The sequence below is a fragment of the Anguilla anguilla genome, chromosome 1 (genome assembly GCF_013347855.1).
Source record: "Anguilla anguilla isolate fAngAng1 chromosome 1, fAngAng1.pri, whole genome shotgun sequence".
Taxonomy (NCBI): Eukaryota; Metazoa; Chordata; class Actinopteri; order Anguilliformes; family Anguillidae; genus Anguilla; species Anguilla anguilla.
The window spans coordinates 47364098-47391694 of NC_049201.1; the positions used below are offsets into that span (position 1 = coordinate 47364098).

At 40.3% G+C, this 27597-nt stretch overlaps 1 protein-coding gene across 1 annotated transcript; it reads left to right on the forward strand.

Annotated features, from left to right (window-relative positions):
• Positions 1–5933: 5933 nt before the first annotated feature.
• Positions 5934–25903, forward strand: pnp4b (purine nucleoside phosphorylase 4b). The gene is made up of 6 exons (XM_035404382.1): positions 5934–6221; positions 7856–8028; positions 12625–12728; positions 23218–23393; positions 24213–24403; positions 25219–25903. Exons 1-6 carry the CDS (start codon positions 6199–6201, stop codon positions 25440–25442), a joined length of 891 nt encoding a protein of 296 aa, XP_035260273.1. The 5' UTR covers positions 5934–6198; the 3' UTR covers positions 25443–25903.
• Positions 25904–27597: the final 1694 nt, after the last annotated feature.

Consider the following 27597-nt stretch of genomic DNA (forward strand, 5'->3'; position numbering starts at 1 on the left):
CAGCCCATTGGGTAACCTTTTGGGCTGTTTTTTCCCAACAGTGTTTTTTTATGTGAGGTTTCTGAGGGTAATATTAACACAGCATGCCGTGTCTAAACCATGGGTTCCCAAGTATTTTATCTCAATAACGTTTAATCACTATTAGGTAATGGCCATCCTCAGGGTGAAGACCTCCAATAGTTAACATTTAACCCCTTTATCCAACACTCACTCCAATGCAGTGACCATTTAACACACACGAATATTTAAGTATTCTGAGAACATAATATCATGAATTAGAGATCTATACCACATAGGTATTTGGTTCACAATAGCCAAGTAAAATAAAATACAAATTTCTAAACTATACTTTTTCATTTGTCCTTGGTAAGGACCCCAAGGAACTACTTCCAGGCCCTTGCAGACCCCACCAGGTAGTCACCCTCTCATCTCAATAATGGATCTCACATTGACCCCAATTAGTGGGGCGGAAATGAAAGTTTTTTTGACATTGGTAATTCGGTGCATACAGAACACTGATCTACTATAGGTTGTGAAGTAGTCATGTCATTACATTGATCAGCCTTGCAGCAGCAATGCAGAATGACAAATTGTTTGGGGGGTTTGATCACAGTTACGGAATGCATGGATGAGTACAGTTCTGATCGTAGGAAAGGGAAGGAGGATGTAGCCATTTTACTTGGGCGCTATTTAATGACCTTAGTGCATGGTCTAAACACATGGCGCAAGTGCATTTTGGGTAGGTCCGCATAGCGAGGTCCATATAGAAATTGTTTTGTCGAGAACAGAGTTGAAGAACTTGACTGGCCTGCACAGAGCCCTGACCTCAACCCCATCCAACACCTTTGGGATCGATTGGAAGGCCAACTGCGATCAGTGCCCAATCAGTGCTCAACCTTACTAATGCTCTTCTGACTGAATGGAAGCAAATCCCTTCTGTGAATTTCTAACAGTGCTTTGAGGTTGACAAGACAGCTTTTACTGCTGTAATTGTCATGTAACTTCATGTTAAAACATGTTACAAAAACAAATAAAATTGGGCCTTTTGTAAAACCATTCGCAAGGTTCAAAGGTTGAACTTTTAGAACATGAGCTGAAAAGTTTACCTGTTTTCATGTACAGTAAACTAAAGCTTAATGATTTGTTTTTAAAATCACATTTTAATTGTATTGTCATTTCTAATGTTTGCTTGTGCTAATACACAAAGGTGTAAAATAATTTAAGATGTGATGCATTTTATTGTCAGATATTCTGTATTCTCAATGCACAGTTTAATTTATTGCACCTTAATAATAAAATATTCAAGACAAAATAAACTTGACTTGCAGACCTATTGACCTGAGAGCACATGAATATCTATATATTATAAATTAGAAGCAGCCAGTGGCATTTCCGCAACTGTGACTTATTGATTTGCTCAGTGGCAACAGGTAGAGCTCTTCACCATGCATTTTTCATATTGTTGCTTTTTACAGATCATTAACCTTTGCCCTTGTGCAGTTGCATAAGTAAAATCTGTAATTGCCCTGTTTAAGTTAGCCTTTGTAGCAAAAAAAAATCTATTTTCTCCAACTAATTAGCTAAATTGAGCCCTTTTTGCACTCTAGGAAATTATCTTCAGGGGGACACCAATTCATTTTATGATGTTATACTCATGTGAAACATAAATCAAGAGGCACTTCCTTGTTTCATGGTTGTCTGTGTTTCTTGTGATAAACAAGTGATTAAAAAGGGTGTGCCTGTAAAAGAAGGCAATAAAACAGAGAGGACAAGATACGATGGGACACGGTACAAACTATGAGCGTTTTTGGGGAAATTCCTTGTTTCTTGTTCAACTAAATGTCAATGAAGTGCTGAACACCCCTGGGTGTCTATAATTATGACATGGCAGCAAGAGATCTTGGACATATTTACTATGTTTATAATGCACAATTACATGAATACTATTAGCAAATATAATATATATATATATATATTTTTGCAATGAAATCACAATGATGAAGCATATGAAAGTCATTTCCTTTCTTCCCTCTGTGATCCTCAAAAGTGAAAAAAATGTCCTAAAATACATAAAGAATTGATAGGTTGTTGAAATGAACCAGCAACAATCCCACAGTGAAATGGTAAATGGGAACTCCTGTGGAGTAAATAAACAGGAAGCAGAGAAAACAGAGGCGTAGAAAGGGGAAACAAGCTGAGTGACATTTAATTTCTCCAGAGCATTAGCAGACCCCAGGTCACCGTACGTGGCGAGGTAGCTGGTGAAATTCTAAATTCATGAACCCTGCCTGGCATTTGCACATTGGTGGGTGACGCTTGGCACAAAGGCAGCTTGGGACCCCCTTGCTCTGTCATGTCCCGCTTCGGGGATGCCCATGAGTGTAGGGCTCCAGCATCTCTGATCCTGCATGGTAACACAATGTGACACATCTTACTCTGCATTAATTTTAGCGGAGGCAAACAAATCCAAACAAGTTAACACCAGAGACACATGCTACCAAGCGTACAGTACATGACAAAAGTATCTGGACACTCCTTGGTCTGGGGCTGTTTTTCAAGGTTTGGGCTAGGACCCTTAAGCCGCTTTTTCACCGCATGGTACCGGCTCAACTCTACTCACTTTTGGTACCAGGTAGGCTACTTTGTTTTCCACTGCAGATAGTACTCCTGTCAATTAGGGATGTATCCAAATCCGAATACTGTATTCGGGAAAGCATGAATAATGCGATGGAAACAGATATTTCTTCTACCCAAAGTTGCTTGTTATTATTCAGATTCGGGGAAAAAAAGCTAGCTGTATCTGGAACTCCTGCACACACACCAACAAACGTTGAGCCACTGCACTGCAAAACGTTTAATAAATAAGGTCTGTGCGTCAGCCATTATGTTTCTTCGAATCGATTCATATCATTGTGGATGGCCAACTAGTCATTTCATTTACTACACATTATTGAAAAGTGATCGCTATATTCTGTAGTCGCCCCCACCGAGGCAGCGCACAGCAGGCAGCGGGCTGAGTGCTGACCATTCCCGGCTATCACTCAGGGAAGCTCTCGCATTAAGGAGGAGGAGACGTCGGGTGCGGGAGCTTCCGAGACAAAAGCCTGGTGTGGCAGCTGGATTTCTTCCAAATGGTGTGGAAGAACTTGACTGGCCTGCAAAAAGCCCTGACCTCAACCCAATCCAACACCTTTGGGATCAATTGGAAAGCCAACTGCAAGCCAGGCCTAATCGCCCAATCAGTGCCCGACCTCACTAATGCACTTCTGGCCGAATGGAAGCACATCCATGCAGCAATGCTCCAACATCTAGAATAACACCGTCCCAGAAGAGAGGAGGTTGTTATAGCAGCAAAGGGTGGACCAACTTCATATAAATGCCCATAATTCTGGATGAGATGTTGGATGTCAGGTGTCCACATACTTTTGGTCATATAATGTATGAGGTCATGCATTTGGGTGTTTCCCACCACAAGACAGCAAATGTCAAGTGCAGTTTTTTGCATCACAACAATATGATGGGGTGTTTGGGGTTGTATAATAGACAGCCTACTTCCGTAGCCAATATGAATCAGTGAACTGGAAGCCAGAGATCTCAAGGAACACTCACAATCAGCTCAACTTGGGGAAATACTCTACCTAAAACCAGCATCGCAAGGACAAACTAAATTAAGCTATATCCATGGATCTTTTCACACATTTTTTCCCTTTTGTATATTTTGCATGGTGGCATTTCAATACCACATGCATGAGTACAATGGGTGATGTATTGACACTATATTCCCATGTGCAGCACAGTATAGAAGCATGACAGAGACCACTTGCTTGCCATCTTATCTCAGAACACATGTCCCAGTCTCTATGTTGTGTAACAATTACATCACCCTTGGACCCTTTCCACGTGATCACTGAAATGAACACACCACTGTCACTGAAAAAACCCACTGAAGTTTGCTTTGTTTTCAGGGAATATGGATCTTCACCTTGTGAAAGCTCTTTTCATTGTTTGGGTGGAATGTATCTGTCTTTGTTGTTTAACTAGCTTCACTGTCTATGTACAATGATAATTTTATTTGATTATCAGCCATGACAGCAGCTGTGGTCCCCTCTCAGGTGTTGAGGAAATGCACCTCATAACTTTAGCCACCAGTTTTTCCCCATTCATAAAGCTGAAGAGTCTTTTCAATGGCTGGCAACTGTATGGACTGCAAAGTGAACACTGTATGATTTCTTTTTGTGATTTCCTTATGTATTATATAATTGTGCAATCACTGTTTGAAACAAAGGGATTATTGCTACTTTTGCAACTACTACTATAACTACTGTACTATTATTCACCATCATTATCACTTCTACCACTAATTATGCCATTACTACATCTATGGACAATAATAATAAATAATGAATAACAGCTTGCAACAATTTGGGAAATTGAAATTGATATCGAGAGGACAGAAAGGTTAATCCTACAGTTTTTTGACAGGACCGTTGCCCAAAATCATAAAGCAAAAACCTGATGCCTGAAACGTCTGCCTTAGCTTGCTTCTTTATTCTATGGCATAGTGTTTAGGTTCCTTGCTGTCACATTCCAAGTAAACATTTGGTGTGGATTTCCTAAGGATTTGTTAATTTATTTTTTTGATGAGAAGATTGTCATTGTCTGCAGTGAAATTAAGCAGCATATGCAAATGTACAAATGTACTAGGCGGCACGGTGGTGCAGTGGGTAGTGCTGTCCGTGTCCACGTGGGTATCCTCCAGATACTCCGGTTTCCTCCCACAGTCCAAAGACATGCAGGTAGGCTAATCAGAGACTAAATTGCCCATAGGCATGAGTGTGTGAGTGAATGGTGAGTAAATGGTGTGTGTGCTCTGTGATAGATTGGCAGCCTGTCCAGTCTGTATTCTTGCCTCTTAGCCCAATGCACGCTGGGATAGGCTCTAGGACCCCCCCGACCCTGCCCAGGATAAGTGAGTATAGATAATGGATAGATGGAAGGATGCGAATGTGTCAAGGGGTTAAGATCTGTACGTCATTTAATCTTTGAAATCGCATATCACCTGGTACATAACCTACTTCTCAAGATTAATGGAAGGCAAACAAAAATCAGTGGCACAGCACTGCAAGTACGTAAACAGTGCAGTGAAAAATTATTTTAAAAAGCAGTGTTCTATTGTGATAAGCAAAACTACATATTTTACAGACACTGAAAAGGAAACAGGCAGCACCTTCTGTTCATTCAATTTCAGCTTCCTGAATAATTCAATTAGTCTAATAATCTCCTACAGTGGTATCTGACGGGGATTAGCCTGTAATTATGCAGAATACATCCACTATTATATTATAATCAATCTATTATGAGGATTGCAAACATATTCAGTTATTATTTTTCTTGTACAGTACACTTTACTAAATCCAGGACATTAAATTACAATGTATTGCTGAAGGTTTTGCATTACACATGTGGAACAATATTTTCACAAAGACAATTTTCATTTTGTAATCATACAGTATGGTGACACACCTGTTGTGACTAAGTCCCCTCAGATAAGTGGTGTCAGGTGTAATCAGGCACTCTATCCACCAGTGGCCCTTTTTAGACTGTTCCTCTGCTTGAAATATGCAGCCCCTGACAGGCGGGACCTGTGGAGCTTCAACATCGATCGGCAGCATCAGATCCTTAAGAACACCTTCATCAGGCTTTCAAAAGTGACAGCAGTGAAACGGAGTATAGCAGAACACCACAAAGGGTTAAAGGAACCCTGGATTGATTGTTTTTCCCTGCTGAGTTTTTCCTGATGAATCCTACCCTCCCCTTTGCAGATTGTACATATTTGCAGCTTTGTACCAGTGCCTTGACATTGTTTGCTTCGGCTAGGTCAATAACCTTTAGCCGTTATCGTACAGTAACTTAAATACAGGGGCAAAATGACCACATACTACAACGTTCTTCTGGACACGTAACACCAGTCCTTTCATGTGTAGGAGGAACGCTGCGATGCCCATGTGACCATTGTTTTTTTCCATAGAATGTCACACGAATTTTAGTGTTCCACCTCAAACCCAGCCAATGAAAAGTGGCCCAGTGCTTGACGGCGACATGCTTTACGATGACCATGGGCGCTCTTATCTCTTATCTTAGCAAATACGTGTTTATTGCGAAGCTGCTCTCCAACTGCACAGGACCACAGCCTGGATCATGCACACTAGAGGAAATGCATGGTAAACTAAATATATTTTTTTTAAATGTACTCTCTTTTAAAGATTTTGCATTCAGCCAAGTTCTCACATTTATTTTAACAGTAAACTAAGGCACCAAGCTTGCACCCGTACAGAGATCACCTGGATGACTGATAGGGGCTGGAAGTAAAGGATAACTGTAACTTTGACAAACTAATGGAAATGGGTATGAGTGGATTATTTTTTAATCACAAACACAGTTTGGCTAGTTTATTCTATAGATCAAGGTATGATTCCACTTGCCCAGAGTACTATCTATCCATCCAGATAGTTTTGCTGAGATTTGACAGGCTTTTCATACTAGTCCGCCTGCACAAGACTTTGCTCGGATATACACAACTGGCATACTTCGGTAGAAGAAATGAAACCGTGGACAAATTAAGCTCCGAGGATGTTTGTGAGTAATCGTGGCATTATATTTGGATAGAGACGTTGCTGTTGAGTCTTTGTAATGCACATCTCTGTTGTATCAGGTCAAGCGGCCTCAGACATCTCTGTGCAAGCGGAAAAATACTTTAATTTAATTTCTGGGTGAACTGCCCTTTTAAATATTAAAGGAAAGAGAGATAAGGCAGACAAGTGTTCCGATGTATACGTACAAAACATAAAGTAAGCCATGGGTCATAATGTTATAAACCTGTATGCTGTATGCCTGTATTAATCGAATGGGCCTGCATTCCAAGAGTCAAATTCATGTGAGAACAACATCAGTGAGCTGTGGGAAGCTGAGGCATATTGATATATTATAAACAAAAGCCTACCAAAATTCAAAACATCAGCAGTATTTGATTTAGATATGAGCCTGTTAGATAATGGAAGTAGACAGAGAAGTGAGTGGAGGTGAAGAGCTATAGCGTAGAAGGTAGCGTTGGGGATTGAGTACTTTAGTTCCTTTTAATTCTGTGCGTGTTCGAGTGTGAGTGTGCATTAAAGTCCATGCATGGGAGTGTGTGCACGTGAGTCTTCACATGTACAAGTCCAATGGAAATTCCCCAGACCCCTGTTAAAACAGGAATGAAGTCAACCTGTAATCAGCTAAAATTGGTGAGCAATGGTCATTACAGTATAGACTGCTACAGTGGCCTCCCACACAAAGGCATTTTCAGACCTGTCTCCAGAAAGCATATTGACAATTTTTGGATTCAATTTAACAATGAAACCAGATTTGACTGAGAATGATAGTAATGCAAAACTATTCTCTGTGGCTAACAATAATTGGAGCTGTTTCATTATAAATACAAATCCCTGGGCCTCCGTTTCAAAACTGCTGGAAGTAACACCAATCTCATGCTAAATAAACGTTCCTGTGTTTTCCTATTTATATAGCCATGCTTCACTGGTTTTTCTGCATTGTCTGTACATTTTCTGTTAGAATACCTAGGAGAGGACAGGCCATAAAACCAAGTAACTCAGCTCTTTCATGAGTACAGTCTCTAACTCTGTTCCTTATTTCTTGGAAATTCTATATCTATATCTGGAACTATATGAGCAGGTTATCTCTTGGCTGCAGTTTCTAGATAGCAGATTCAAGATCCCAAAGCAAAAAATGGTTATGATCTTCCAGATTTATCAGACCCTTCTAGACCCCTGATATGCTTTTCCTATCTCATGTGAAGCTGCTGTTCGTTTGAAGACTACAAGCTGACTACAGAATGGCTGCTGAGCCAGACAAGACACCGGCCAAAAATTGCTGTGATCTGCGGGTCGGGGCTAGGCCTCCTGGCTGACTGTGTCCTCAACAAGCAGACCTTCCATTACAAAGAGATCCCCAATTTCCCTGTGAGCACAGGTAAGCATTTAATCAAAGGCGTCCACCCCAGTGCATTTGTGCATGTGCAGTATGTGGTGTGCAAGTGTGAGCATGCCTGCTTGGATGCGTATAAGCGTGTGCTTGCAAGTACACGCGTGTGTGTATGCTGCTGGTCACATGTTCTCCATCTGTGGCTTAGCATCTGCTTTCTTTTACATACTTGCCAGTTTCCTTTTTCTGGTATGTGTGTGCTCCTATACAAGGAAAGGTTTTGTTCTATTTATAGTGTTTATAAAATGGCACAACCATGTAAAGTTTTGTGGCGATTGTGAAAACAGTGCAGAAGGTCAATGTTGATTTGTATGTGTGCAGAAATGATGATGTTGTGTTGGGTTGTGTTTCCTTTTAAGCCACCATATGAAATTCAACACAAAATTCAAGTTCCTTTGTGAAAATATGAAGAATGTACTTTTTTACTTGTATTTTTGTTTCCTTAGAAAATAATGCATAAATACATTTCATATCATAAATTGATTATTGAAGATCCACAATATTTAATGTGCCAGCCCTGCTAAAAAAAGCTTCTTCCAACGGTTTCCACATTTTTTGTGTGGACATGAGGTCACGAATCAGAAATGGCATTGACAGCAACGGCCATGTATGTGACAGTTTACCAAAATCCTACATTAGTGGTATCACATTAGCAGCATGCAGGAGTTGCGCTGAAGCATGTGTGTTATGGTGATGAATAGAAAAAGTGCTTATCCCCACAACCTGGATATGACAGATGTAAAAGTATAGTTTTGTGGTGCAATGTGGAACTTATTAAATCCATATTTTAAGTATGTAAACATTTTGGCAATAATGCATGAATAGCAGGTAGAGTGGCCAAATTGTAGAGAAATTATCTTCAGAATCAATGCTTGGAATGAATTGTGTGTTGGAGACTAGGTGCTCTCACTGGCATCAAATAGGATGATAAACAGTGCCTTGACCTTTTTAGTTAATTTTCTCTTGTACATAGAATTTAGTGTTAACTGTCAACAGGCGCCATATGGGAAGGAGGGTGGGGAGGGTGTTGTCACTAGAAAGCCACCCTAGAAAGGACTAAACACCATGGGCCCTGATTGACAGGGACCCTCAGACTGTAATTTAGCAGTGATGGGGTGACCTGAGGTGGCAGGGCCTACAATCCATAGAGCCACTTCTGATAGGCAATCTTTCAAATCTGTATTTACAAATCTGTATTTATATTTCACAAAAACGTTTTCATGTGTTTCTGTGGTTCCTCCATATGATAAAATAACTCACAATAGCTGTAGCCCAGTTGAGGTTCCTATCTTAATTTCAAAGACAATTATTTATAATATCTTTAAGAACTGTTGGAGTAAAAAAAAATGGATTGGTATGCAATTTACAGATTCCGTTTAGTTTTGGTGTCTTCACCCTTATCCTCTTGTTAATTTATGCTTGTCACTGTTGGTTAGGAGAAGACTATTGATAAACTCTTCAGTAAAGCCTTTTAATTACAAACACTAATTGTTGTCTCAGTTTATCACTGACCCCATCAAGCATTAGTTGGCAACAAAGTGGAACTCTTTGGAAGCAAAATAGATTAACCTTACTAATAATGACCAAGTTACTAAGATGGATTGCTAATCGAACTTGAAATTAATCACTTTTTAGATTTAAAATTTTAGATTATTTAAAATGTTAAAAATTCTAGTCAGCACAATAAATATGTTAGTTCTGTCCCAGTTGTGTCCCAGATTTAATGAGAGGCAGGTATGAATTATAATGCGGCAAAAATAAAGATTCAGTTCATGTCTAGCACTTTTATTTTCCATTCATGCATTAAATTAAATCATTTCGAAGCTGCATTGATTTGTTATTGTCCTTGTGTTGGAAATGAAGTGCACAAAAGGATGTATTGCCTGGTTGTATTCATTTCAGCTAGATGTATCTCTGCAATCATTTGATGATTACACCGGATTTGACTGGTAGAGCATGCATAATACTACATTTGGGACGATGATTTGAGTTTGACTTCAAATCTGCTCATAAGGTTGACTTTTTAATTGATGTGCGATTTGTTATTTGCATCATAAAGTTGTCTGGAAACAGCAAATCAAGACATGTTCATTAAAATGTCAGTTTACTCATTAATTTCCAGTGTTTACCAAATAAATTCTTTCAGCAGTCTAAGATCCCCCTCTAATAGCTGCCTCACTATCCTTCAGTGCCTGCAGAAGAAAAAAAAAAGGCCACTCTACACACAGCTGTAATTATTCAGGCCATATCTCATTACACAGCATTTTTAGGAGCCAACAAATCTCACCAATCAGAGCCCAAGGTTAAATTAGCATAATTTCCAATGACTAAACATTATTTTCCCTTCTCATTTAAAGTTTCACACCCCTTGTGAAATAGTTTTACAAAAGGGAGCTGTGCTGTTTTGTGAGCATATTATCATTTGACTGTTATAATGGCCACTTAGTAAAGAATAAATCAACATGTTCACTTATTGTCAGCTGGTGGTATGGAACAGCTGTTAAACAGCTTAGGTCAGCTCACCAACAACAACAACAAAAAATCTTTGTTTTTCCATGTGTTTGTGAGTACATACTGAGATTATAAAATTTTATTATTTCTTTGCTTAACAGATATTCCGACCCGGACCCCTCTGCATATTAGGGGTCAATTCATACTGCAAGAGAATGAACTCCCACCTTCACAAAGATTTGGGATTTGCAGTATATATTAATTTTCAGACAGACATCAATAGCTAATATTTGTCTGATCATATTGGTTGATGCCAATACCACTCTATTATACATTATATCACAAAACTGTAACCAAGTGGAATAAGTAGAAGAGCAGTAGATTACAAATTTTATGAGTTGAGATATTATGAGAGCATGAGTCTAGAGAGCTACTTGGTCTCTGCTATGCTTGTGTTTGGGCTTCTTTTTGAGCATAATATTTTCACTTGATTTGCAGTATTCATGGTGCATCAAAAGCATTGCTTCTCTAATGTATGTACACTACATTTCCAAAAGTATATAGTAAAATGTCCTGTGTTAATTCAACACTTAATAGAGAGCATTTGGTCCCACATTCCAGAGTGTCGTCTGTTAAGAGCTGAATAAACACATTTTACACATTTTAACATGGACGTTTTACTATGCGGACACCCCATCTAATTCGTGGTTTTGGTTATGTCAGCCACACCCATTGCTAGCAGGCGCATAAAATCAAGCATACAGCCACAATCTCCATTGACATTGAATGGGTAATACTAAAGACCTCGGTGACATTCAACACGGCACTGTGATAGGATGCCTCCTTTGCAATACGACAGTTTGTTAAATTTCTGCCCTGCTAGAGCTGCCCCAGTCAACTATAAGTGCTGCTGTTGTGAAGTGGAAACGTTTAGGAGCAACAACGGCTGCGGCCGCGATGCGGTCACACCATGCACAATGCCAAGCGTCAGCTGAAGTGGTGTAAAGCACACCGCCATTGGACTCTGAAGCAGTGGCAACGCGTTCTCTGGAGTGATGAATCATGCTTCATTATCTGGCAGCCTGACGGAAAAACTTGGGTTTGGCAGAATGCATAGTGCCTACTGTACTGGCCCGAATAGTGCCAACTGTAAAGTTTGGTGGAGGAGGAGTAATGGTTTGGAGCTGTTTTTCCTGGTTTGGGCTAAGCGCTTTAGTTCCAGTGAAATCTTAATGGTACAACATACAATAACATTCTAGAGAATTGTGCACTTCAGTTTTGGGAAGGTCCTTTCCTGTTTCATCATGACAATGCCCCTGTGCACTAAGCAAGGTCCATTAACTCAATTGACTGGCCTGCACAGAGCCCTGAACTCTGCCCCATCAAACACCTTCGGGATGAATTGGAATGCCGACTGCTAGCCAGTCCTTATGCCCAACATCAGTGCCCATCCTCACTAATGTTCTTGTGGCTGAATGGAAGCGAATCTCTGCAGCCATGTTCCAAAATCTACTTGAAAGTCTTCCCAGAAGAGTGGAGGATGTTTTAAGGTGTCAGGTGTCCACATTTACTTTGTAAATTTAGTATATCTTACATCATCACATAGCCCATCATATTGGCCATGATCCAAAAAAAACAGCCAATACCAGTAAGACCATAATATTATTGTGCATCCCTTCTAAAAAGCATTTCTGGTTATGCTCTCTGAAAGGAGGTGGATCCAATCGGCATTAAGGAACATGATTTAAAGCTATTAGACATACTTATAAATGTCTGGTTGCTCTATGAAACCTGGTCTGGACAGAGGTGTCCATAATCCATGACATAAAACTTGGAATGTATGAGTGCGTGTGTGTGTGTGTGTGTGTGCGTGTGTGTGCGTGGGCATGTGTGTATGTGTGTGAAGTGAACATGGTGATATGATGAAAATGGAATACTGAGATGGGAGTTAAAATGCACTGAAGAATATTTGTTAATTGGCTGAAAGATAGCAACTGGATTCAAATGGAAACTTCTGGATGGAAAATGTGTAAACAACATTGTTTCAAAAATCCCACATTCTGAATTTCTGCTGTGTACTGTTTTGGCTTCGGACAGCCTCATTTGACTCCCCACTGTGTTCTTTCTCTGCAGTTCCTGGCCATGAAGGCCGTTTGGTGTTTGGGCACATTAAGGATAAATCCTGCGTCTTCATGCAAGGAAGATTTCACCTTTACGAGGGATATTCATTGTGTAAGGTAAGTTACTGTTGAAAGTAAACAAAGCTATAGTAAGGCATTGCCATATCTTGCTTATTTGCATGCCCTAAAATACATTCTGCATACTTCCATACTTGACGGCACCTTCTTCCCAGCACACTGGGAGTAATAGAAGAAGCTAGAATGTGCTTCTTACTATGTGAGAGCACATGTGCTCTTCCTTACAGACGTGAGGACATCATCACAAGCCTCAGTCTACCTTCAACCTAAAAGGAAAAAAGTAGCGTACTATACGGTACTTCACTGGTTGTTGGAATTAAGTGCTTATTGACCAGATCTTTCCAGCTACAAAGTGAAATAGATAATTAGTTAGAAATAACTATCTATCTAGTTACAGCCAATGAATTTTTCCTGACATTGATATTGGAGGTTACATTAGCTTGCTGTGTTCACTAATGATTTATAGTTAATCTGTGGCTATTTCACTGCAGTAACATTTATCTAATTCACACAAAGGGTATAGGTATTGATGGAGACTTTACCTTATATGGACTTTGTTAGAAGAGGCTCTTGAAAGTGAATCAGTATTCCGATAAAGCTGCAGTCTTTTTCCATTGATGTCTTTGAAGGTGTTCTGTAGTTTCCACAGAATATGCAAACAAATTTTGTGGTTTTCACAGAGTATGTAAATGTCACTCTGAGGTTTTCACAGAGTATGTAAATTGACTAATCTGGTTTTCACTAAGTATGTAAATGGGACTCTGTGGTTTTCACAGAGTATGTAAATAGAATTCTATAAAGCAATACAGAAAAACAACACTGGTGTTTTTCCCCCCTGCGATGCAACTAGCAGTCCCCTTCACTGATCTCCCACATACGTATCTTCAGTCTGAATATATTACTATCCTGTCCCTCTCATTTATAATCTTTTCACGCACAGCATAGGCAAGGCTCAATATTTGCCGTATTTATCACCCAGCTTCTCTTTGCTTAAATTAGCCTTGGGGTCTGCAGAGTTTAAGGGTGCCCTGATTGTAGTGGCCTTGGGCCTCCCAGTAACTTAACAAGGACAAGGGAATTCACGGGAAGCTCTTCCCTTGACATCTACTCCTGTACAGGCTATTAGCTTTATTTGTCACTATCAAAAATTGTGAGGCCTGAAGATGGAGGCTGAAAACAGCACGAGAAGTGCTGATTCCGTAAAGACGAATCGGAAGCACATTGTACGATACTGCAGAGGGGACTCTGCGGGGAGAGATTAGTCTCAATATTATACACGTGTATCATTTTCCATGAATAAGAGACGAGTCACAAATGCGTGTCACTATCCAATAAAGTATCTCTCAACTTGTGTCTCGTAAATTGTCATTTAAATGAATGTCCACTGATTTGTGCAAGGGCATACATACATATTTGCAGTGGTGGACAAAGTACACAACTCCATTACTTGAGTCAAAGTATAGATACCCCTGGTCAAATATTACTCCACTACAAGTGCAAGTTGTTCAGTCAAATTTTTACTTGAGTTAAAGTACTGGAGTACTTGCTTTTAAAAAACCTTAGTATTCAAAAGTACATTTTATTTTTAATGCCAACACACTGTTGTATTGTTTCTATGATGCATTTACAGAAGCTCATTTACAGATGCATTTTTACTATTATTAGATAGCAACACATGATAGACAAGGATTAAATTGGGATTTGGGAGGTGGGTGAACCCTGAGATCCGGTGGGAGGTGGGTGAAATAAGGTACAAACCAATGAATGTCTCAGCTCAGAATAGTTGTATCTTTAATGTATTGTGCGAATAATTGTAATTCAGGAAAACAATGTTTTAAAAAGAATGTATACTATCGATGCAAGCTCATCATATATTTCAAGTTTATTGAGTGTCATTAATGCTGAGAAGCATTTTTTTACCCACGAAAATAATCGGTCATCCTCCTCTTGTCCTCACTTGCCGCTTTTCCACTGTAGGGCCGAACCGTTACCAGGGCTACCCCGTGCCGTTCCGCGCTGCTCAGTACTCGTGGGAATGGTTACGGTTTCTGTTTCCACCGTCGGGCTGCTAAAACCAGGACTAGGAAGTATCTAGTGAGGACAGCAAGTGGATCAGCGACGGCGTCCCATTGTGAATGTAATATGCGCCAGTTGTTGTTGTCGCTCCCCATACTGTTTTGTTTTTGTTATGTTATGTTTCGTTGGTTGACGAAACGGACAAGGATTCTGTGTATTTTGGTCTGTTTTTGGTTTTTCTTTTTAGCGTAGGCTATCCTCCACTGACCATCACTGTTGCATGCATTCAAAAAACTGCTAACTAACGCTTACATTACAGTGTGAAATATCCACATTATATAATATCATTAACCTATTTAAAGACTCTCAATCCAAAAATAACGTGTATAACCGAAATATTTCTATCTGTGTTCAGAGACAGTAAATCAACGAGTTCAATCCGCTTATGTTTTGCTCCAGAAAACGATGTCAGATAGGTCTATCAGCAAATATACGGCTCAGCTATGCCCAGAAGTTCTCAATAATAATAGTATTTTCCAAGAAATTACGAAAAATCGTTAACAACGTTTCGTTGCAGCGTCTTAATGCGTAAGTGAATGCGATGATAAGAAAATTTCCGGTTACGCTGACCTATAAAACGCTATTCCAAAAGCAAAATTAGACATGCTATACATCGTTAGAAAGCTATACTCTCACCTACTGAATAAATGAATTGTCAATCAAGCCAGACTGTACTAAAAACGGGAACAACGTAGTAAACGATACATGTGGTATTATGCACAGCTATTTTGAATGTATGCAGGCATCAAAATGCGTGAAATATATTTCACAAATGGATAGTCCAAGACAATATATGACCACTCGGTCTCAAAAGGGACATCTCTACGCATAAATCCAATGGTAAGGTTATGTAGCCTATTTAGCCTATTCAATATTTAGTCCCAGATAGGCTATTGACTGTAGAATGACATGGTATCATTTTTTAAAACTTTGTCCCGTTTATTTCGTTATTAAGTGAGCAGCGTTTTCACTGCTGTATATCTCATGGCTATTGTCGGGTTTATCTTGTTGCTATGACGGAATACGATTTTTATTTATATTAGCTTCTCCACTGACCTAGCTTACCGAAGAGGACGTGAAGAGACCGTATGCGGAGGCACAAAACTGACGTAATGTGAAACCAATCAGTGAATACGTCATTAAGCCTGCCCACACGAACGGTTCTGCTGCACTGAGTACGGTTGTCTAACCGTGCCGAAAATATCGTGCTGGGCACGGTTTGTAATCGTTCCGCGCCAAACCGTTTCCAGGTGGAAACACCATTGGAACCGTTCCTCTCCGTGCTCAGAACCGTTCGGCCCTGCAGTGGGAAAGGGGCTACTTTTTCCTCCTTTATCCATCTTTCTTATACTGCAAAACTTTCCTTTAAACTAATCATTGATCTCAAACTGTTTGAATTAATTTTCAGTGATTAACAAGCATGCAAACATCTGACTAATCAAATGGAAAGGGACACAGCTTCTTCGCATTGTGTTAGGGAGATTAAATGACAAATGCAATTTAGAAAAATCAGTTTTAATTGCTAAGCAGTGGCGGAATCTTCCCCTGATTTTCCTTGAGTATCAAAACAATTAATCCACAAAATAGGCTACTCAATACTATCATATGTAGCCAGTTCTCCCCAAATAGGCAGTTTTAGCGAGTAGCCTAGGCCGTATAGCCTACGTTTATTTTCATTTGTACGAAATTGCGCACATTTTTAATCAACATTATTTGCGGATACACTTCTTTCTCCGCACTCGTATTCATGGCAAATATTTGCAATGCGTAAGATAGATTGTAAACACAATTGAAGTGCAGGTTTTGTTTTTGCTGGTTATTCTGAGAGCTAACATAGTAGATAACAGACTGGTGTATGTTATTTGTTAAATGTAGACTACTTGGTGATTAAAACGGATTTTTAATGGATAAATTGAATTTATAATTTAATCCCCCTAACACGGTATGAAGACGCTGTGTGTTAGGCTACTTGTCATTTGATTAATCCGATTGTTGGCACACTTGATTATAAAGGAAAATAAGGCTACTAATGAAAACAGGTTGAGATCAATGATTAGTTTAAAGTGAAGTTTTGCGCCCCACAAATTTTCAGCTCACCAGTTGCCGCTGAATAAAACGTTATGTAGCCTATGTGGGAAATATTCAATCCTAGCTTAGCTGCTGACCAGCAACCTGCTGATTTTGCTTAAGCAATCAAAGTTGCCATTAATAATCGCCGGCGTTCGTGGGGGCTGTTTATTCACCTCTCTTTAAAATGTTGCATAGATGAAATTACATGTTAATGAAACTACCTATCATGTCTGCTTCCAATCAATCAAGACAATCAACAATATTTTTCTTTCTGAGTTTTTTTTTTCTTTGGATTTTTGATTGATTGAGCGAGTAACTGGCTGAAAGAAACGGAATTAGCAATTCAACTGACACCTAGACACTGACTTACACTACTGTTCTCATTGAAACTGAAACCTATTGTTGCTGCCATTTATTCAGAAGGTTAACAATGAGTCTTTGTTCCGGACCATGTGGAAATAAATGACCAAGTGAAAAAACAGGGAGAACATAGTTAAGGATGTGATTAACTTTGGGTCACATGAGATCCCATGATTCTTAGAAGAAAGAGTTGGGGTGTCCCCTGCCCCTGACAAGATGGCTGCCATGCATCATTGAACACAGCACATACTGGAGGTGGATGAGGTCACTTCCTCCACCCCTCCCCCCCTGCCTCTCTGTAAAGTGGTGTGAGAGGGACCAAAGGCACAAACATAAATCACTTTCATTGGCGTATTTGCCTCGAGGTTTTCTGAAGAGTTGGCCAGCATTCCTTATCAAGGCTTTAGCCATCTGAGTGCTTCGTCACATTAAAGTAGACTAAATTCAAGTGTTTGTATGGCATTTGAAGACTTTAAGAGGAGACATAAAACAAGCCACACGCAATTTAAGAGGGATTGGATGGTGCAGACATGTCCTACTCTATCACACCTCTGTCATCGGCTGCTGCTCCAAGTCATGATGCTTTCGAGAAAGGAGGGGGGAAAAAATCAATTCAGGCTAAATTTACCCCCAGCCAATCCAACTCTGGTTACAGAGCCCTGCCTGCCTCCCCTCTCTCGACATTGAGTGCATTTTGGCATCACACCATGATTTCACTTGGTGTGACACACATACATACACACACACACATGCACACAATTCCATATAATCCACTGGCAGAATCCCAAGCTACAGCTGTTCATGTCACAACGTGGACATGGCATTTGCAGTTGAATGACCGTGCTCTCTCTGAGTACCTGTTGAATAACTGATAACAATAAATCTACTAAAATTATTTCACACTGTCTCTGAGTAATAGTACATCTACATGTGTTATTTCATGTCTATTCAATCTTTCATTTTAATATGAACATTACAGCACAAGAGCCCCTTTTATTCAGAGAACGGCAAACACTTTTCTTAAAGAACATTCAATAGTGTATCACAATGCCTACTTACTGTATGCACCAGCCATTTAAAATACAACACTGTATCATACCTCGATTTATCCTCACACAATCCTAGCAAATATGAAAAATTGCTTGTGTTCAGATTAAGGGATATGTACTACAGCCACGTTTCTCTGACAACAGCCACTAGCCTTTCACATCTGTAGCCTCAGCTATGTTTTCAATTTGTTGTCCAATCTCTTCGCCAGAGCAGAGATGTATCAAGAAGGTTAATTAGACCTTTTGCATTATTAGTCCTCCAGCATACCACGTGACAAAGGGAGCCGCACTCCCTCAAGATGTTCTGAGGAGTCTGGGAGCAGGCTTAATCAGACAGTGACTGTGATGGAGCAGCTCATCACTGGTCTTCTCTGCAGCAGGATTGAAGGGCTGCTCTAGGTCACCATGTGCCAGCTCTGTCAGCAGTCCTTTGGGATGCACTGCCCTGTGCACTGCCTGTAAAGGCCACCTCCGGGCATTTCGTGCTTTAACAAAGGAAACACAGGAGACTTGAGCTCCTTTCTTCTGTATTACAAGGGGAAATATTCATTAGACGGCTCTCCTTATTGGGGGGAAGGGTCAGGGGAGAGGACTGTGAGAGAGGGGAGAAAGCACGCAGCTGGAAAAGTCATCTGGCATTCAGACTCATTCGCCAATTATTTCTCTGCAGGTCAGTATCTACTTTCTCCCAACATGACTTTGGTTTTGCCGCTAATTAGGATTTCATAACTTACTGTGTGCTGAGGGACAGAGAATTGAACCCCATGGCCCACCACCACCAACTACTCATACCTGGGGTCATTTTAATAATGCGGAAGGCTAATGGTGAGATTGTATCAGTAATCAGAAATTAAAATGGCTAATAAATGATTCTGTGCAAGAGGTATGGCAAGATGAAGGGAATTTTTGCACAGCCTTGTCACTGCTTGAGATCCAGTGGGCTCCAAATGCAGAAATTATGGTCAGTCATGTTTAAAAAACAGACAGTGACTCAAATCCCTTCAAACTGAGAGGAGACAATTGTTTTATTAGAACCAGAGTCTATGTGTTCAGTAAACTAAAATGTCCAGGCCCAACCTGTTTAAAGCTTTTAGTTCCCAGGCTAAAATGACCCAGAGTTAGCATACCTCCCTCTGCATTTGTTTACCCAGGGCTAAGCTTTAGCACTCTGGGTTCAGGACTGATATCTGCACCCCAAAGCCCTAGCTAACATCCATTAGCAAACACATGAAAATCTTTCAACTGAATTTCTGCTGATTACTGATTGGATCCATGATTATAAATCAACAAACAATGAAATTGCCTGAGGAATTGTAAGATTACTATCTGATATGTTGATAATGATATACAAATTCATTAACCATGAAAATGAGTAATAACTAAAATTTTAAATAAAGCGCTCTGCTGAATAAAAGCTGGTTTAAGGTGGTTTACAGGTCCAGGAAACTGGATTCTAAATGTGGTTATGCTGCCCAGAACTGACAATAGATTGTCTTCTTAATATTACTTTCAACATTTTTATCTAATTATAACTTGTAATACATAATCATTAAAAAAAAATTAAGTAATAAATTATAATAAAAACTATTAATTATTGTGACCTGTTTGGCAGACAAGGACAGGGTGGGCGTGTATCCTGCACTCATTAATATTCATATACGTAAAACAGGTCATATGTAAACCGTTCCTCTTCACTAGCAAGGTTGGAGTTAAAGCAAACTGTCCCGTGCAGTATCCTTACACGACCAGGCAAAACGAAAGAAAGCAACATAAACTATGCTTTACGACTGTATAGTTAAACCTGAAGATAATTCAATATGTAATAACATGTCTAAGCTTGAAAGCTATTTAATTGTCGCTCGCTAACGGTCGGCCTACTTAATGATCCACCTCGTTCTGCTCCAGGTGAAAAGGAGCACTGTAAATACTAACTGTATGGGTTATGGTAGTATTACAGAGCCCATGGGCTCCGGAAATAAAACTCATTTCTTTTAGGTCGCTTCATTTTTGGGAAAAGAAAAAAGCGTATTGCTTTCTCCCTATCCAGAATAGGGGTAATGCTTTGGCATTTTCGACTTAGCTTACCTTACCTGTACAAAAGTTTACATATTATTATCATTTTATAGAAATATTATGTAGAAAGGATTTCACTGGACTTAGGTTGTTAACACCCAGTTAACCCCGCACACTGAAAACCTGGCGTTTAGCCAAGGGGGAAAGAAAGAAAGTCCATTTTGGCACAGGCTTTTATAGGTTTTTTTTTGTTTGTTTGTTTTTTTTTGTTTTTTTGAAGAATCATTTAAAATTATTTCTAGGCCTTCTTTGAATGTAAAAAAAAGTATCAAAACAACACATCAGCAAAGAATTCACAGATTTCTGTTTCCTGGAACTTAAGACCTAGTTTTTTTGACACTGCTAGTTGGTTGTAGTTGGTCTGCTGCTGGTCAAAGCTTGTCTCTAGCCAGACAAAGCTGGTTAAGCACGTAGAGTAAGCAGGTGGTCAACTGGTTAACTAGTTTACTATATTGGCCGGTCAACTTGTTAACTGGTTTACTATATTGGCTGGTCAACTGGTGAATAGTATGTTGACCAGAAATAAGTGTCGAAAACACATCTTAAACCAGCTTAGTCTGTTTTAAGATGATATTTTCAGCAGGGTAATTTTAAGCAATTTTATACTGGAAAGATCAGAGAGGTAATATTAGCTGATACTTGCTAACAAGTATACTCCTCTACACAAGTTGACAATAATTCAGTCATAATTACAGAGAAAATCAAGTTGCACGTACACACCAAATACCGTTATGGTCTGCTGCTTGTCGGCTAGCTAGTGGGTTGCTAATATTAAGCAAGCTAGCTTTAGCTTTGGCTGGCAGGGTGTTAGAATTACGGGCATATAGAGGTTTTGTATTGTAACCATGTCAATTTCGCTTCATGTAACGATCTATCAAAAAATAATGACATATTCAAAAAGAAAACAGGTACAGATACAGTATCTGTTTATCTAGACTGGAGGCAAGCAGAGAAATGCAGTGCACTTAGCAGAGCAGAGTTGGAGATGGAAAGACAAACACATAATCATGAGTGTGTTCAAATGAAGTCTAATAGTGCCATATGATAAGCCTGACCCCACTTGTCAGTGACTATTTTGGCACCATGTTTTGGGTTACTTCTGGAGATCCCCAAAATGTCAGAGCTAAAGCAGCTCAGGAGCAGGGTCAGCTAAGCCCTGGTCTAAGGTTGGTGTTATCATGCTTATGAATTATGCCTGTGTGAAACTTCACCTTTCTAAGAGGCTTCTTATTCCAGGGTTAAATTTTTTTAAATGTTCAGCGTGAAAAGCCCTAAGGAGCCCACACTGGGTTATAGGATCACTTTCAGTCAGACAGCCTTCCCTGGGTTAGCAGCGGTACCTCAGTGCTCCCTAGCCGTTCACCAGGCAGCTACAGATTGCCAGTTGTCATCATTAAGTGATGTGCCTCTCTGCAGATCAGGAGCTTGCACTCCTGTAGTAGCATGAGCATAACAGCCCTGAACACTGATATAAAATTATATTATGAGGCTTTAGTGTCTCCATCCCCCTGTCTCCCCAACATTCCGCGGATAAAATATTTAATCCCCACAGTTTATTATGATAAAATTTTAAAAGCTTCAAGGAAGCCCGGCAGTAAAATGTGGGCCACCCTAAACCTAAAATACACCTTTGCTTGTCAGTTTATCAGCTAACCTCCAACACCCCCCTACCCCCCACAGTCACACTCCCTGGCTTTGTGCTGTCAGGCCCATTGTTGGCAGTTTCACACGTCGCCCAGGGCCTGTCAGTCCAAGGGCCGCTGACAAGGTATGACATCCCTATTGAGCTGCTCTATACTGAGGCAGGGGAGTGCATTATTCATACCCCTACGCCGTGACAGATCCTGTAATGGGCTCCTGTACAATCCTATATTTATCTCATTCATAACTGAGAGCCTTTTCAATTACTCCTCGATGGCTGGAGCTGGTTGGCATTGCCAGTCACATTCGGTTACAGGGCACGACTGTAAATCAGAGAGCAAGAAGGCTCTGACTTATTGAAGCTACAACTTTGTGGAACAGTATGGATTTAGCGGATAAAAAATGGGCTTTTCTCTCTCTCTCTTTTTTTTTTTGCTTTTGTTCAAATCCCATCTTTCAAACTCCAAAAACATAATAGAAACAAACCTACACTGTCATTCTTGTTCCCTGGACACCATCCAAGTAACTAGCTCCCTTAAAGGGGTACATAGTTTACTTTCTGGGTTAAAAGTATATTATTTCTGTTTTAGTATATGCTTTCTATTGGCCCAGACAGATGTTCATGGTGAAGGATGTTTTAGTTACTTAAAGTTTCTCACAACCTATAAGCTAATGGTTGGTAATGGGGCATTTGCATGTTTGTAGTTTAAGGAAAGAAAATACGTTTAAAGTAACTGTAAAGCAGCTTCTGCATTGATGTTATGCCTCCAGAGGTTGTGTGGGTTTATATAGCCTGATTATATATTTTTTTTAAATAAATTTTAATTTGGGACTAGTTCAACCTGAGACCACTGCACTCAAGAGCACAACAAATGATCCAAATTTTTATAAAAATATAGATTTATTTAATAATTGTGTATAGATTATAATTGTGAAACCATGCTATAGAATTAAAGTGTCCATATGTATAGCCTCTAGAAACCTAGAATTGCTGTACAAGCTGCTTTGGACTTAAGTGTATTTTCTTCCTTTAAACCATATTTTTGTGGATGCCCTTATCCCAAACCAAATAAAGCCTGCAGGTTGTCGAAACTTTGGTAAGTATCTTGCATATGCTTCATTGCACACAAAACCCATTTTGGTCAATTGCAAAACATACAACAAAACCAAAATTATATTTTAACAATCTCTTTAAGATGAGAACCTTTTAGAATGAACGGAGCGTGTTCCCAACTGTCTGACGTGCCTGGCTCTCCTAGATTACGTTCCCCGTGAGGATATTCAAGCTGATGGGAGTGGAGACTATCATTGTGACGAATGCTTCAGGAGGCCTGTGTCAGGACTTCAAAGTGGGAGACATCATGATCATTAAGGACCACATTAACTTGCCGGGCTTCGCAGGACAGCACCCACTGTGCGGACCCAATGATGAGCGGTAGGCTCCGGGCGCCGGGAGCGGGTTTACCACACTGCCTGTGGCACTGAGCCGCATGCAACCACACCAAAAAAATATATATTTTAAAGGTTCTTTACATGCTTTTGTACATGCTTTTCAGCATTTACATTGCATCCATTTATACAGCTGGATATATACTGAACCAATGCAGGCTAAGTACCTCGCACAAGGGCACAACAGCAACATCCCACCCGAGTATCGAATCTGCAACTCGTAGGTTATAAGGCCAGTTTCATATCCATTATACTACACTGCCAAGTACCTTTGTTTTAACGCTAATGTAACGGATAGGTTATGTATTACTTATCAATTAACTGTGCATAATAAATTATGGGTTAATGGTGTTACTCCCTCAGCCTCATAAAGGACACCATACACAAGCACTAACAAGTTCATACAGTCTTTGTTTTTAATTTGATGTTATGGGTACTGGTCCGGATCTTTGTAGGGTTAATGAAATAATCAGTTACAGCCAGGACTAAAACATTTTGGCAATAAATGTGGTATCCCTCACCAGGAAGCTCATACTTGGTCACAAATGGATCTTTCACTAAGACAATTATCTCAAAATCAACCAAGAAATTGTTAAGTGACTATAGAATTAGTTTTGTAATGGCTAGGATGTGGATAATTGGGACACATCTTTTTAGGAACAATAATCCTTAATAACAAAAACACTTGTTGAAAAATGTCTTTAATTTTTTTAAATTTTTTAAAAAAATGTACATTGTTTCTTACATTGTCTCTGTCCCTTTCAAATAAACAACAAATACATAGAATCTGGTGCCTTTTTTTAAGGTTTGGGATCCGATTCCCATGTATGTCGGACGCCTACAGCAAAGACCTGCGGAAGCTGGCCCTGGACATCAGCGCCGAGCTGGGCTACTCTGACTTCGTTCGGGAGGGCGTGTACTGCATGGTCAGTGGGCCCAACTTTGAGACCATCGCCGAGGCCCGCATGCTGCAGATTCTAGGGAGCGACTCCGTGGGTGAGACCCTGACTGCCTTTTTAGCATGGAGCGCTAGCCTGAAATGAGCGAGAGGTCTTTTAGCGCAGTGAGGGGGAACTCCCACTGCCTGCTCAGAGAGGTTCTTCTCACATGACATTTCTTCTGTCCGTTCTTCCTTTGCCGTTGGGTCCATAAGCATTCTAATTGGTCCCTCCTTGTATCTCCTTGGTCTCATTAATAAATGATCTGACACTAGCTGCTAGAGCAGCGCTATCTGCTTCAGAGCAGAGGAGAATGACACTAATTAGCAGAGGAGAAATCAATACTGAAGAATAGACACATTCTATCTTTAGCAAACCGAACTGATGCACTGAGATTCATGGCAAACTGACAAATGGTGACCCTTGAATGTAGACCCTCCCTATTTCACTGAGATTTCTCACTGGTGAACCATTCCAACACATCAACTTTACTGTCACGTGAATCAACACTGCTCCTTGTCACACAACTGTAACCTTTGACCCAATGAGGAATGAGGGTGCATACATTAAGTAGACTATGCTATATGTTGGGGACACTTGACTTATAATGACATGGTTACCTCCCACTGGGAGGGAAGCAATCTCATTAAGTATTGACAGCAAGAACAGGGACTGGCTTGGGAAACATGGACGGCTTATTAATGATGCAATGGGATCCTGGCGGTGTATTTCCCCATACAGGTGACTGGCATTTAATTAAGCTCCTTTCCTTCCACCCTTGTCTATCCCCCTGCCCTCTGCCTCCCCTCTCTTATGCCCACCCCCTACCTGCCCCCCCACCACCTGCCCCCCCGCCTTACCTCCCCCCTTGAGGCATGAGCACGGTTCCCGAGGTGACAGTGGCCAAGCACTGCGGCCTGCGCGTGTTGGGACTGTCCCTCATCACCAACAAGGTGTCGCTGGACTACAACCACGAGGAGAAAGTAAACCATGAAGAGGTGCTGCACATCAGCAAGATGAGGGCGGAGATGCTGCAGAAGGTCCTCAACACCCTCATTGCCCGTTCCCACCAGGTCGATGGGATTAACAGCAACTAGGAGAGCCTCTTTCCTGTACCCCCCACCTCATTTCAAAACCTGCTCCCCTTGCAGGCCCTCGCAGGGTGTCTACTTGTAATCACCTCATGCCCCAAAACAACCTTTGTGCAATGCACATATCTGACAAACTGCAACTCTAATTTCCCATGCATACTGATATCCATGTATGCCTACGTTGAAGACAGTGCATATATTAAAGTGCAAAAAAATGAAATGAAATAAAACATATTCCAGATATTACATAAAATTATTTTGCACATACTGTATTAGCATTAAGGTACCTGTGTATCAGTTGTGTGTCCACTTTCACATGTAATTTCATGCATGCATGATCACATACATTACAAAATGATTTACTGTACATGTAGAAAATGGATGCATTTATATTGATTATACACAATATGGTTGTCTAGCCAAAGCCACATAATTTATTTAATTAAAATATAGAGAAGTGTAGATGATTCTGCTGTGTTCTGCGTATGTTGATCAGATCAGTTACTTTTCAGATTTTTTTGTGGTGAACTATTTACTCCCAAAATTCTGCCAGGTTTCACCCTATTTCTACTTCGCCATTTTCTATTTGTAACCCACACAAAAATACTGTTCCTTTATTCTTTCATTTCACCCAGTTAATTGGTTGAGATGAAAGTTACAACAATGACCTGACCTGACTTCAGTTGGTGCAAGGCTAGTCATAAGGGAACAAACACTCAAGATAACTCCAAGAGGCATCAGTTTTAATTTCTGATAATGATGTATTCCCACATAATGTACAGTTGTGGGGGAGGGGGGGGGGGGTTGAAAGAGTGTGGCAGAATGTGTTTTTTTAAGGGTACTAAATATGCCCTTGCATTAAGTTACAACTACAGCTCAGGTCTTCAGACCTCCCAAGAAAATATGACTTATCTTTGGCAAAGTAATTAGGAGAGGAAATGGCAGGAGAAGTTTGTTGAAAAGGACTTGCATTGCCAGGTTTTCATGGCAGTACATGAGGGAGAAAAAATGATCACATAAACAAAATGCCTGAAATAAACCTTGCCATGTCAAAATTCTGCGACTCCACCAATACTCAGCGGGTGACATGTTCAGGAAGAGAGCACCTGCTTGTCTACTCTCTCCTGAATTGAAGACAGAGGTTTGGATGAGCATTGCAGTGAGCATGATTGGGCATTCCAAATGGAGGCCACTGATCAAAGGGGAGAAAACATGGCGAAATTAACCTGTGATGGCAGAAGGGTGGCGCTTCCTAATATGACATACTAATATGGAGGCAGGAACAACCACAGTTGAATTTCTTCTGTTCTTGTCAGACTCACCTGGAATCATCAGTTCTTAGCTGTTGCTCAGCGAATCATTATGAATTGTACATGGCTATTAAGTGAAGACTGACTGTGTTTGTGTGGGTATTTATGTGTGTACATGTGTATGTATGATGGTCTGTTTGTGTGTCTATACCTGTGAGCACTTGAGCGGTCATAAGCTGGTCTGCAAAAGGGTCAAGGAACAGGTGAACAATTGAGCCAAATTAAAACCTGTTTGCTTGATGTGAGCAGTAAGCACCATCTCTTTCTCAGAATTCCCTTTTCACTTAATTTGCTGTGACAGCATGAAAACAGCCTCAATGCCTCAAGTACAATGAGAGAGAAGAATTTGTGAAATCTGTTGTGTCTGGAAGAAAGATTTCTTAAACAGTGACTGCAGACAGTTCATGACATTTAGAAAAACTGTTCAATGGATTATCTACAGAATGCTGGGGATGGTAAGAGGGAATCTGTACTCTGTATGCACTCAGAAAAGGAACAACTTAAAGTTGTTTATGACAACAGGATGGAAAAAGGAAACTACATTTGTACACACGCAGACTTAAACTAAGAGCTTCTGATGGTTTGTCCCTTGTACCATTAAGAAATTGTTCCAAAAGCACACCCAAGGTCTGGTGGCCAGCTCCAACCATGGCAGAGGATCACCAGGAGGGTGGGTTTCACTCTGTGTCTCACTGTGCATCAGCACTTTTGCTGCTTTATACAGTAGATACAGGACTGGACTTTTCAAACTTTCAAACTCCGTTATGCTAGCAGACAGACTGAGCCCCAGCCCAGATGGGACACTAGGCCTTAGCTGGGCCGTGCCCCCAATCCATCTCCATATTGAGTGC